The sequence below is a fragment of the Grammomys surdaster genome, unplaced genomic scaffold, assembly GCF_004785775.1.
Source record: "Grammomys surdaster isolate TR1022 unplaced genomic scaffold, NIH_TR_1.0 170, whole genome shotgun sequence".
Lineage (NCBI taxonomy): Eukaryota > Metazoa > Chordata > Mammalia > Rodentia > Muridae > Grammomys > Grammomys surdaster.
Window position 1 is genome coordinate 22,595,486 of NW_021604618.1, and position 13,457 is coordinate 22,608,942.

General features: G+C 46.5%; 1 protein-coding gene across 1 annotated transcript in view; it reads right to left on the minus strand.

Moving 5' to 3' along the window:
• The window catches only part of Pla2g4e (phospholipase A2 group IVE), a 65,487-nt gene extending 61,535 nt beyond the window's left edge, over window positions 1-3,952 (minus strand). Inside the window, exon 1 of the mRNA XM_028767109.1 lies at window positions 3,740-3,952. Coding sequence (XP_028622942.1) covers window positions 3,740-3,916 — 177 coding nt within the window. The 5' untranslated portion in view covers window positions 3,917-3,952. The remainder of the gene's footprint in view (window positions 1-3,739) is intronic.
• Window positions 3,953-13,457: the final 9,505 nt, after the last annotated feature.

Below are 13,457 nucleotides of genomic sequence, written 5' to 3' on the forward strand. Positions count from 1 at the left end.
GAGAGGGAGAGGGAGAGGGAGAGGGAGAGGGAGAGGGAGAGGGAGAGACAGAGAGACAGAGAGACAGAGAGACAGAGAGACAGACAGAGACAGAGAGACAGATTTGCTAGGGCTTGAGCCCAGGGCCCTGTGCAAGTAACTTCTGCATAAGTTACTTGCTCTACTACTCTGGTTAAGTGCTCTACTACTCTGGTTAAGTGCTCTATGACTGATCGATCACCGTAACCTCTAAATATATTTAATTAGTTAATTATCTTTTAAAGATCTGCTTCAATTATGTGCATGTATCTGTGTATAGGTGTGTTCATGTGAGTACAGGAGCTCGAAGTGGACAGAAGAAAATGTCGAATCCCTGGAACATCACAGTTGTCCTCTGTACTGCATGAGAGCAGAAGTCATCTCATTCCTCCTGTACAGTTACTCTCCTTGGCGTATTAGCCACCCTCCCTCCGTCTTTCCTACTTGGGCTCCAGTACCCATCATTCTATTCTTTAGTAATTTCATTTTCTACACGTACGAGGTGGTTGTGAACTGAACTGGGGCCTGCTGGAAGAGTGTGTGCTATTGACTGCTGAGCCCCCTCCCAGCCCCCTCCAGGATATTTTTAAAAGAAACTTTAAGCCAGGTGTACGGAGGCAGAGACAGGCAGACCTCTGTGAGTTGGAGGCCAGCCTGATCTACACAGTGACACTTTGTGGATTCTTCTTTTTCCTACCCTTTCTGCGCCCCCCTCCCCGCCCTCTGGTTTCACCTCCTATCACTACATAGGAGAGAAAGAAGGTTGGAGGGGAGAGAGAGAGAGATGGAGATCCCTGAATCTAATTTCTTTCCTTTGGTTTCTTCTTTGAGCTTGAGTATTAATAAGCCTCAATCAACCCCCCTGAATGACCACCAACCCTTCGTATCAAGTCTCTAGCACTTTATACCCTCTGAAAAGTTCCCAGAACTCCAAACGTCACACGATCACAGAAATTATCTGCATCTGGAAAACAATCATGCTTCTGCTAGAGCATGAGGCAAATCATGATCGGCTGCTCCGGACAGTCCCAAGCACCCCCACAACCTTACACCCGGGATTAAAACAAAAGCACATTCTTAGAATATTTCTGTGGTTTTAAAGAAATCAAAATTCCAGAATTCTCATATACAGTGCTAGGTAGAAAAATCTTATCTTAAAAAAAAAATAACCCCCCCCAAAAAATCAATCTTATAAGTAAATCTTAAGTTTAACTAAAAATTAAACAATTAGATGAGATGTATTTTATTGTATTAATATTTTACATGAAGTGTTATTCATAAAATTAAATAATAACATAAAGTATAAGAAATTAAATGCCTTTCTGTGGTGGTCTATGTCCCAGATAAGTGGCATCTCTACTATGAAGCAGATGGAAAAAAGATAAGGGCATCACAGGTACTACCTCGCTCCTGAATGCTGATACGTGTGGAGATGGCAAAGGTAGAAGAGAAGAAACATGGCCTCCACTGCTCCCTCAGGTGCTAAGGCCTGTGCTGAGCAGCTTATCAACTTCCTACCTGCTATTTCTCCATAGATAAGGAAATAGGAAGACCAAGGAGTTAAGAAAGTCTCCTGAGCTAACAGGATGACAGATGACAGAGCAAAGGGTGGAGTACCATCTGATTTCCAAGCGTGCACCCAAGCTCTCACCCATTCCAATGAGACCAATACGAAACCACTGGGCCTTAACTGCTGTCGTCACTGTTTAGCTGACCTCTGAGAGTGAGTCAGGAGGCTGTGGATGCTGGGCAGGCAAGGACAGGCCAGTGACTTCCTTAACAAGGCAAAGGGGAGGATGGCTGTCCCAACCCTTGCCTCTCCTTTTTGCATAGCAAGAGAATGTCTAGCTGGCTTCTCAGACACAAATTTCTGGGAAGAAGGTGGTACAAGGAAGAGGAAGGAAAGAACTCACTAGACCTAAGGAATGATGGTGCTTGGGGAAGGGGAAAAGGGAGGCCAGTGTGGGGCAGAGAAGTTGAGGGAAATCCTGGGGGCTCTTGGCTGCTCAGCATCTGTGACTGAGAAGGGTCACCATAAGAAGTGTCATACTTCCTTAAGAGTATCATCTTGGTTAAGGGGTGGAGCCATGTTCTTAAGAGGGCAGGATCACCCACAGCATCCTTCACAATGCTAGGATGTGTGTGTGAAGCAGCATCTTCTGGAAACAGGTATGATAACCTTGTGGTTGAGGCTCAGGATGGATCCACCAAGCCGAGGGCCAGACAGAGGGGAGAAGAGAGACCAGTAAGACCTGTAGAAAGTGAAGAGCCCATAGCCTCTGCTCCTTGTGAGTAAGACCTGGGTCAGGCTCACTGGTGTAGAACTCAGTGTGAGTCACTATTTCTTCCCAAATCCCTGGCAGCAAATAGAGGGAGACAGAAAGAGATAGCTGACACCCTTGGCTTTTGTACAGTACTAAATTTATCAGATAGGACTTCTTCAAGATGTTACCTTCCCTGCCCAATAGGCAGGGCTATGAGAAGACCAAATCAGAACATTCCTCAAACTTGTTGCCACATGAACGACACTGCTATGGACTGTGTGTGGACTGTGTGTTTGAGCACTGGGTACGGTATGTACCAGGCACTATGCTAGGCCTTCACAAGCATGACTTTATTCTCTCTTCTCAGTATCTCATGAATAGAAATAGATACCCATCTGTCTTAGTCCCTGCTCTATTGTGAAGAGACACCATGACCGAAGCAACTCTTACAAGAAAAAGCATTTAGTTGAAGGCTGGTTTATAGTTTTAGAGGCTGAGTCCACTGTTAGCATGGCAGGAGCATGGTGGCAGATTTGGCAGGCTTGATGCTGGAGAAGTAGTTGAGAGTTACATCCTGATTTCTGTAGGTGAGGGGTGGAGGGTGGGGGTGAGGTGTGGGGGGAAGTGGGGACTGGGCCTGGCAGGGGCTTTGAAACCTCAAAACCTACCCCCAGTGACACACTTCCTCCAGCAAAGCCACACCTACCAGTCCTTCTACTTCTACCAAAGATTCCCACTCCCTGGTGACTAAACATTCAAATGCATGAGCCAGTCGGGACCATTCACATTCAAACCACTACACTGTCAAAACTACCTATGTGACCTTGAAAAGTTCCTTAACAGGGCTGAAGAGATGGCTCAGCAGTAACTCCAGCTCCGGGGGATCTGACTCCCTCTTCTGCCCTTGTGGATAATTGTTCACACATGATATACACTTACATAGTCACACGCATACACAAAGCTTTTTAAAAATCTTCTTTTTAAAAAAATGCCTAGCCGGGCGGTGGTGGCGCACACCTTTAATCCCAGCACTTGGGAGGCAGAGGCAGGCGGATTTCTGAGTTCGAGAGTTCGAGGCTAGCCTGGTCTACAGAGTGAGTTCCAGGACAGCCAGGGCTACACAGAGAAACCCTGTCTCGAAAAACCAAAAAAAAAAAAAAAAAAGGCCTAATATCTCCAAGCGTTATAGTCTCACCGAGTGCATATATGAACCACTGCCTGGCAGAGTATTAGATACATAGAAGGCACTTAGTAAAGGGTTACAACTTCTGTTAGCTAGTTTTCTGAACACAGAGAGAACAGGTAGGGTGATGGGGTTGGGGAGTGGACACCTCCAGAAAAAGAAAGAACAAAGTCTGAGCTTTAAACTGCAAGAATACATGTGATCTTATTCAGAGTCAGGAAGGGAGGTCAAGTTTAAGGGGACAGGAGCCTTTCCCCTCAGAAAACAGACATACCTGAGAGCCGCAAGAAGCCGCGGTAAGTAAAGGTGGGGGCACAGCAGTCTGTGGGTCCTGTGCATCTTCAAATCCACTGCAATTTCTTCCTGGCCTGCTGTCTTCTTCCCTTTGTGGGTTCTGTGGGACAAGCATGCTGGTTCCCAGGCCACAGTGGCCTTCTGAGGTGTGAGCCATCCCAGCCTTGTCCGCTTATTTGGAGTGTGGAATAGACTGGAGCTGATTCTTAAGGTGTCCCCTTCGGGGAATCCTCAGGGAATTTCAGGAGAGGTTTTTGAGAAAGGGAAGGTGCCAGCAGGCTCCTCCTGCAGAAATGTCTGTTGAATTATTAAAGAGGGAAGGAAAGAGGTCACAGCTTCGCTAATGGAGCTCTGGAAACGTTTCGAGCAACCTGGCCGTCACTGGTAAAAGAAAGGTCCCCTGCTGTGCAGAGGGTCAGCAGGCAGCAAGGACTGCGCCGCCCACACCACACCAGGTAGCGCTAGGCGAGGGGAGACCGGCACTGCAGAGCTGCGATTCAGGCTCGGGGTTCTCCAGCTCTGCACTGCAAGAGCTATTTTTAAGCATGAAACTCAATATATCCCAGAGAAGGAAGGGGGGGATGGCGAAATGGCTGAGGCTAGCAGGCTCTAAAGGAGACTTACATCCTCTGTCCGTAAAGCCACTGCTCCGCACCCGCATCTCCAGTTTGAGCTATGAAAACAGATACCCACCTCTAGGCTCTGAGCTGATGGTGGAGACTGGTCATTAACTCTGACTCTCATTTCATCTGGCTTGATAAATGATATGATGAAGTTTAAAGAGGCTGCACCATGGTATTATGTTTAAAATCACAAAAACAAAAGCAAGCCAGGTCCTATAGAAGAGCAACACGCGCTCCTGACAGCTGAAGCCGAGCCGCCTCTTCAGCGCCATCTTGCAGTGCGCTAACACAACACGTTCGCTTAGGGTTTTTTTTTCTTTCCAATATTTTTTATACACTTTACATGCCAATCACAGCCTCCCTCCCTCCTCACCTCCCAGTCCCGCCCTTACAAATCTCTTCTTTCATTATCCTCTCCCTTTCTTCTCAGAGGGGGCGGGGAAGACACACTCCCCTACTTGGGTACCAACTACCCTGGGACATCTAGTCCCAGAAGGACTAAACACTTCCTCTCCCACTGAGGCCCAACCAAGAAGTCCGGGTAGGGGGAGGGGATCCAATGGCAGGCAACAGAGTCAGAGACAGCACCCACTCCAATTGTTAAGGGACCCACACGAAGATTAAGCTGCATATTTGCTACAAATGTGTGGGGTGTCTAGGTCCAGCCCCTTCATGCTCTTTGGATAGTGGTTCAGTGTCCGTGAGCCTCCCATGGGCCCAGGTTAGTTGACTCTGTGGGTCATCTTGTGGTGTCCTTGCCCCTCTGACTTGCTCAGTTCTATCCCCCACTTTTCCATAGGACTCCCTGAGCTCTGCCTGATGTTTGGCTATGGGTCTCTATTTCCTTCTGCTGCTGAGTGAAGCCTCTCTGGAGACAGCTAAGCTAGGTTCCAGTCTGCAAACATAACAGAGTATTATTAATGGTGTCAGGGGTTGCTTCTCTCACATGGCATGGGTCTCAAGTGGGGCAGTCATTGGTTGGCCGTTCTCAGTCTCTGTTCATCTTTATCTCTGCGCATTTTGTAGGAAGGACAAATTTTGGGCTGGAGGTTTTGTGGGTGGGTTGATGTCCTCCTCCCTCCACTGGAAGTCCCACATGGCTACTGGAAGTGGACACTTCAGTCTCTATATCCCCTGCTGGTAGGGATCTCAGTTACGGTTACCCCTGTAGATTCTCTGTAGCCTCTCCATCCCAAGTCTCCAGCTAGTCCCAGAGATGCCCCCCACTGATTTCCTTTCTCACTCCCAGCCCTCTCCTGCCTCCCCCCAACCCCCAACCTGGTCATGACCATCCCGGCTCCTTCCTCACCCCTCCCACCCAGTTCCCCACTCCATTCACCTCTGATGACTGTTTTGTTTCCCTCTGAGTGAGACTCACACATCCTCCCTTGGGTCCTTTTTATTACCCAGTTTCTTTGGATCTGTGGATTGTAGCATAATTATCCTGCACTTTATGGCTACTGTCCACTTATAAGTGAATACATACTATACATCTCTTTCTGGGTCTTGGTTACCTCGCTCATGATGATAATCTCAAGTTCCATCCATTGGCCCAGCAGGCACTTTACTTTCTGAGCCATCTCCCCAGCCCCAGAAGTAAAAATTTCTTTTGGTAAATATTGTGGGTGCTTTAAGGCAAATGGAAGCTAGGTACCTCTACGCTGAGTTCTCTGTTATGGGGAACCTTCTGTTCCTCAATACTCTGCCCACTCCTCCCCCAATCTCCCCGCACTCAGGTAAGACCTAAAATGACCGGCATCTGAGCAGTTAGAGCCTGACCGTGGGTCTGATCTGGTGTCAGTGTGTGTGTGTGTGTGTGTGTGTGTGTGTGTGTGTGTATGTGTGATGGCCAGAGCTAAGGGTACAGACCAGCTATGGTTTAGGTGTGTAGAAGGCAGCTGGCTTTACTGGGAGGCTAGAGGTGTCCTTCCCTGCCTCACAGGAGGCTTCTGTGATTTAACTTTTAGACAGACTCTACAGGCTCACGTTTTGGTCACTGGTTCCCAGTTGATGGCGTTATTTTGGGGAGCCATGGAACCTTGAGAAGGTCTCTAGCTTCTAGCTAGCAGAAGTTACAGCAGCTATAGACCTTTGAAGGTGATAACCAAACCCCTGGCTCTGGCCCTACTCTCTACTTCCTGACCTGACACACGTAAGGAGCTTTCATCAAGAACTCCGTGACGCCTTCCCATCATGCCTTGCTGGCTATGATGGACTGAACCCCCTAAAACCATGAGCCAAAACAAATCTTCGCTCCATGCAATTGTTCCATACCATGTGATGCATGGTAAACCTTCTTACCAGCCCACTTTCCCCTCCTTCTTCCTCTGCTCTCCAAGACCCTCTCCTTGCTTGGATCATAGCTCCCTGCTGTGCTCCCTGCTCTGGAGCTTTGCCACAGCAGAAACTGCAATGAGAGTACAAATGGGGAAAATTAGGGACTTAGAACCAGAAGAGGGGACTACCATGCATCATATGCTGTGGGCAGAGGAGGAGAGCCCAGCTGAAGCTTCATGCTTCCAAATCTGAATCCTTTTAAAATGCTTTTAAAGGGGTGTCTCAAGGCCTTGTCTACTCCTCAAGGCTTACTGCTTACTCAGTAAAATGACATGCTGAATTTATACTTATGCACACACACACACACACACACACACACACATATATATATATATAAAAAGTCAATCAAAAAAGTTCAACTTCAGCCAAAGCAACAGCTCCAACATTCTGGGTGACCAGAACCCACTCCCCATCCATTCCCTACTTGGGTAGACTAAGTAGACTCTGTGTTTTCATAGTGATGCCATTGGATTCTCAGTGATACTGGCCCCTGATGAGGTAAGTCAGCACCATCCTGAATGGCAAATGTGCTCTGAACTCAAATACACAGACAGCCAAGTATTCATAATGACTCCTCCTCAGCCAGAGCTCTAGACCTATGGTGCTTTGCCACTGATGTGTCTTCTGTCTCTGAAGGGGACTAGGGCAGGGCAAAGGGGCCCACAGGTGGTCGGTTACAGGATAACACTTATAGGGTGACTCATTACAGGGGTGACATGTTACAGGGTGACATATTACAGGTGACACCTTATGAATGACACCTTACAGGGTGACACAGTAAAGGGTGACACATTACCAAGGGGAGTTGGGAAGGTTTTGTGGAGGGCCAGGTAGCTTTGAAGTGATTGTTTTGATTTCTCCCTTTCTTACAGCCTTGGAGACATCAACTTCATGATGTTAAACAGGTTTATAAGAAGTACACTAATGCCGGGCGGTGGTGGCGCACGCCTTTAATCCCAGCACTTGGGAGGCAGAGGCAGGTGGATTTCTGAGTTCGAGGCCAGCCTGGTCTACAGAGTGAGTTCTGGGACAGCCAGAACTACACAGAGAAACCCTGTCTCGAAAAACCAAAAAAAAAAAAAGAAGTACACTAATTTAGTAACTTTTTCTCGACAGTCTATTTTATGGAAACTACATGAGATTGGTAATAGGAAGGGGGTGATGCACAGGTGGGTTAAGGAAGGCTGTATATTTTTCCAATTGTTTAAGGTAGGAAAGTATTTTTAAATTTATATAATTCTAAATAAAAAAAGGAAGAGAAAATTTTCAGAGCAAATGTAACTAAACCAATTTAATTTTCTCATTGATTTTTAGCAGAATAATAATTTTCTGTTTCCATTTTTCCACTAATTTTTTTTAATTGGGATAAAGTCTTTCTTGAATACCATTTAAAAAACAACTCTGTGTGTGTGTGTGTGTACATGTGCGTGCCACGTGACTATAACTATATTTATAGAAGTCAGAGGTCAATGTTGTGTCCTCTATTGCTCTCCACATTATTATTATTATCATTTTAGTTAGTTAATTTGGTGTGTTACATTTATGCATGGGTCACATTTGGAATATACATTTGGAAGTCAAAAGACAACTCTCTGTGAGTCTGGCTTTCCGTCCTGCTTTGAGGCAGGGTCTCTTTCTGGTTCTGCTCCTGCTGAGCTTTGCAAGCTCCCAGCCTGCTCTCCTGTTTTGGCTTCCAATTTCCCCCCAGGGATCTGAGATTGTGCCACACTCAAACGCTGAGGAGTTCTGGGGATCAGCCTTGGGTTGTTGGGCTTGAACACAAGCACTTTGACCCGCAAGGCCTCACCTTAGCTTCTGAGTCCTAAGATCTCTTTGCCTCTACTTCCACCCCCAGCCCCAAGTGTACAAAGTATACCATCATGTCTAGCCTTCATGTAGGTGCTGGGCATCTTAACTCAGGCCTTCATGTTTTCATAGTAGGACTTCACCCACTGAGCCATCTCCACAGCACCACATCCCATAAAAATTTACCCATGATAGCTTTCTCTCCCTCTCTCTCTCTCTCTCTCTCTCTCTCTCTCTCTCTCTCTCTCTCTCTCTCTCTCTTTCTCTCTCTCTCTCCCCCCCCCTCCATTTTTCATGGCATGATTAAAAAGGCAGGATTCTCTGTTAGATTAAAAATAATCAGCTGGCAATAGTGGTACATGCTTTTAATCCCAGAACTCAGGAGGCTCGTGCGCTCACATTCACAAACCTACATACAGACACAATAAGACAAAATGAATCTTAGAAGATAATCATTTAATCATTTAGGGTGTGGGGGTTGTGGAGAAAGGCATATTCTGTCTGCAGGAACAGGCTTTAAAAGGAAGAGCCTCTGTAAGAAAGCTCTTTAGAGTGAGTGTGCCAGCTTACTCCTGTTGTCCCAAAACTCCAGAGACTGAGGCAGGAGGATCGTCATGAGTTTGCAACCATTTTGAGCTACAGACTGAGTTTCTGTAATAAAATAAACAGAAGAATGCCCCTAAATAAGAAACAGAGGACAACCACGTAAAGAAATTAGTTGCCTGATGGCAGTATTACACCATTCCCAAACAATTGTACTGATAGAGTTTGTGTTAGAGACACTGTGACAAAATAACTGAAACCATCAAGTTAGGAGGAGGAAGGGCTCCTTTGGGTTCCAGCTTCAGAGCCTTTCTGGTTTCTCTTCATGGTCTTTGGGCCTGTACTAGCACAGTACATCATGAAGGAAGCACGTGCTGGGAGAGGCAGTGTGCCTCAGCAGTCAGGAAGCAGAGTGAGGTGTGCAGAGGCCAGTATCTCCTCCAAGAACCACCTGCAAAGGCCTAACTTCTTCCACTGGGCTCTACCTCCTACAGGCACCACCACCTCCCAAGAGTGTGGCAGCCTTTAGCACAGGGCCTGGGGAACATTCATCATCCAACTATGGCCAGGCATAGTCGCAGACTCCTATGATCCCAACACCTGGGAATCTGAGGCAGGAGGATTATGGTGTCAATGCCAACAAAGCAGACCCAGTCTCAAAAACTCCATGCTATCAAAATGCTTAAGCATTTCTGGACTCATCTCTTGGCACTGATTACTTAGCTGCACAGGCTAGTGATAGCTATAGATTTTGGAGGCTGGGGACTCACTTTACAGTGTTCCTTCCAGGGGTAGATGTTGCATTTTAAAATTCACAGGTATGAACATATCTCCACAACAGTATTGTAGTTGTTGAAATGAGCTATGGAAATAGTGTCCTCCAAGAAGCCTGGAATCTTCTCTTGCCTGGAATCTTCGTATGTAGCAGGACTGGGTTTGAGAAAGTACACTTGCTGAGTTATTGGAGAAAACAAAGTAGTTTCAGGCATCCCCCCAGAATGAGCTGAGACTCTTTGAAACCGGTTTGGTTTGAAAAGGGCTGAAAGTAGCTCCCCAGGGGACTGAAGGTGCTGCTGTGACACTGGGTACAGCAAGCTCTGCCCAGCGCTCCAGTTGCAAGGAACAAAAACCCCTTCGCTTTGTTCCTGAGAAGGAGGTAGGGCCATGTAAAAGGGCAGACTGTCTACGGTCCTCATCCAGGCAAATAACCAGTTAGTGCTCTTCCCTGGTCTATACAAACCCTAGGGTGATGTCAGGTCAGACAGAAAGCCTATCAGGACAGACCCTGTGCTTCCTGAGGTATGGGGGAAGGTCATGTCCTTAATCCCACAGGGAATGTTGACCTCCCATTTTAGCCATCCAGGAGATGGTGGGTTTGTGGGATGAGGGCATCATAGATATTCAAACCTTTCTAAGCCTTATTTTCTTCTTTTTATTTAAAAACTTATATCTTTTGCCTGCATGTATGCTTGTGCACCACATGTGCCCACAGAGGGCAGAAGAGAGTTTTGGAGCCCCTGAAACTGATGTAAAGGTGACCAGGAAAAGTCAGGTGCTCTCCTCTATATGAACATCTCCACAGTGTGACCTTGGTGATAACTAACCCCCCAGTTACCACTGTGGAATCATTTCCTTTCATGAAGTTCAAACTGCGAGTTACAGACCATTGCGAGCCACTCTGGGTGCTTGGAATTGGACCCGGACTGATGGAATCCCAGGCAGTGTCCTTAAGCACTGAGCCATCTCTCCAGTCCCAATGTTAGTTTCCTGACTGCTCTTCTTGTGAAATGGTGATGATGATGAGAACAAGCTTAGAGAAACAGGAAGCAAACGCCTGGGCAATGTAGGGCACAATTGACGCCAGTTCCTTTGCTGTTCAACCTTGTTATCTAAGCCCAGCCAAATACCACAGCTGATCCTACTGGCAGCATATATGTAACAGCTCATAAAATGAGGCCCATATACTGTCATCTGTTTTGCTAAGATATAATGTCACTGCTGTATCTCATGAAAGAGAATGTGGCACTTGTTAAAATCTATATCCTCAATTCCATGTGAGTTCATTATCTTGTGGGAAGTCAGGACACTCTTGGCCTGAGATAGAATTTCCCTCATTCTAGGGAAAGAATACTGGTGGGAAAAGAAACCCAAGTACACATGGCTGAAATTGCCTCACAGAGAGGACTTTTGAATCAGGCAATGCAGGACATAGCTGTGATTCTGGTGTCTCTGCCCTCTAAGGACATGATGAAGCCTGTGATGCCCTCCTGGCCTATTCTCCAGGAAGATGTTGGGAGATGACCAACATGGCCCCCCAGACCTCCCTGCTGTGAGCATAGTGTGCAACCCCAGGATAGCTGCCCAGAAGTGGGTCATCAGTGCTGCACAGGAAGGATAGGTGACAGCAGGGACCATATTTTGTCTGCATTTCAACAGTGACATGTGGCCCAGAAAGCCAAACCAGACCAAGAACTAGCTACACGTTGTGGCTGAGAGCTGTCCAGTTGCCTCTTTAATGGTCGTGCTGTTATACTAGGCAAACAGACTGGGTGGGGGGTGGGGTGTTAGAGTTCTTACTGTGGGGAAGACCCAGGAAAGAGTCTTTTCAAGTTAAACTGCTTGGAGACTCGGAGTGGAGGGATTTGAGAATTTAAGAAAATATAATCTCAGTTTGAGCTTGATGAAAGGAAGTGATTCCACAGTGGTAACTGGGGTGGTTGGTTATCGCCAAGGTCACACTGTGGAGATGTCCGTATGGAGGAGAGCAGTCGCCTTTTCCTGATCACCTTTACATCAGGAGAGACCACTTTCATCATACGGTCAATGTCAGCCAGTGGCCCCACTGACTTCATAAATTAGTCAGGACTAATCTCTACTAATTGTAGGTATCAAGAGACAAACTGCAGAAGCTCAAGCATAAGCGGCAACTTCTAGCTTCACCTAGTTGGGAAAGCTACACGTTGACTCACAGAATAGAGTGAAATAAAGACTTAGTGTTGGAGAAGGCCAGAACCTGGGATGAGAAGCAACAGGACTCTGTTCTGTTTACATCTGCAATTACAGCGTCAAAGAGACATTTGTTAACAGGCTGTGATCATCTCCCTTGAGCAAGGTGTCTGCCCTGGGCCAATCCCAGTGCCAAGGAGATGACATACTGAGATAGGCTAGTCCTGATCACACCCTTGCCACCCAAGGCCACTGGGCAGAAGTTGTCAAGAGAGGAGGAGGGAAGAAACATTTACATGGGTGATACAAATGCTATAGTATTCCGGCTCATGATCGCAGGTCAATGCACCCAGAGTCTTGCAATGTGCCCTTTCCTCCAGTTTTGAGGATTGAATGTAGGCACTCTAAAATAGCTAGTTACATACTCTTTAGTAAACTCTTTTTTTCTTGTTATTTTACTTGTGTATAGGTCTGCACACAGGAGTGCAGGTGAACATAGACGCCAGAAGAGGCTGTTAGACCCCCTAGAGCTAGAGTTAAAGGTGGTTGTGAGGTATCTATCCTATATGGGTGCTGGGAACCAAACTCAAATCTTCCATGTTAGAGATGGGTCTGGGGTCCCAAGAAAATGACAATATAATCCGAAGTATTTTTGGCAAGTCAGGAAATACTACCTCTACAGATCAAGCAAGCATTCACAGTTAGAATCCCACTGGGTTTTTGTCCCTAATATAAAGGGGTCCCATGCCTCTCTTTGAGTGGTCTGAGCTGGCCTCTCAGTATTACCCAGCTGGCTAATTCAAAGCATGGTAAGCAAAGTGCAACTTCTGAGAACAGGATGCAGCCTGGAGGGCGTATTCTCATTGTAGAAAAGAGCTGACAAGGGAGAGACTTTTGCCTGGTGATACCTTTACAAATCTCTTTAAAGATGGAACTTCCTTTGTCTCATTTAGTCTCCTGCTAGAATGGACAACATATTTCATTTACATGTCTCACATTCTGCAAGAATAGATAGTACATGCTCTTAACTACTGACCCATCTCTGCAGCCCCTCAGTAAGCTCTTACGCAAAGCTTGCCACAGAAAAGTGTGTGGATTCTAGGTGTGCGGCCAGATGAATGCTGATGTCTGCTGTGGCTTGGGTGTTGGTTTCCCAAAATTGAAACATTGGTACTTAATCCTCAAAGTCATAGGTAGATAGTCATGGTATTAAGGGTGATGGGAATTTAAGAGGTGATTGGGTAATGAGTTCTATCCTCATGAATAGATTAACCCACCCATAGATTAGTGAGTTAATGAGTTATCTCCAGAGTGGGTCTGTTATAAAAACTCGTTTGGCTGGTTTGGTTCCCTCTCACCATGCCATACCACCATATTACAACAAAATCTCCTCACCAGCCAAGAAGGCCCTTACCAAACGCAACCCCTTAACCTTGGCTTTCC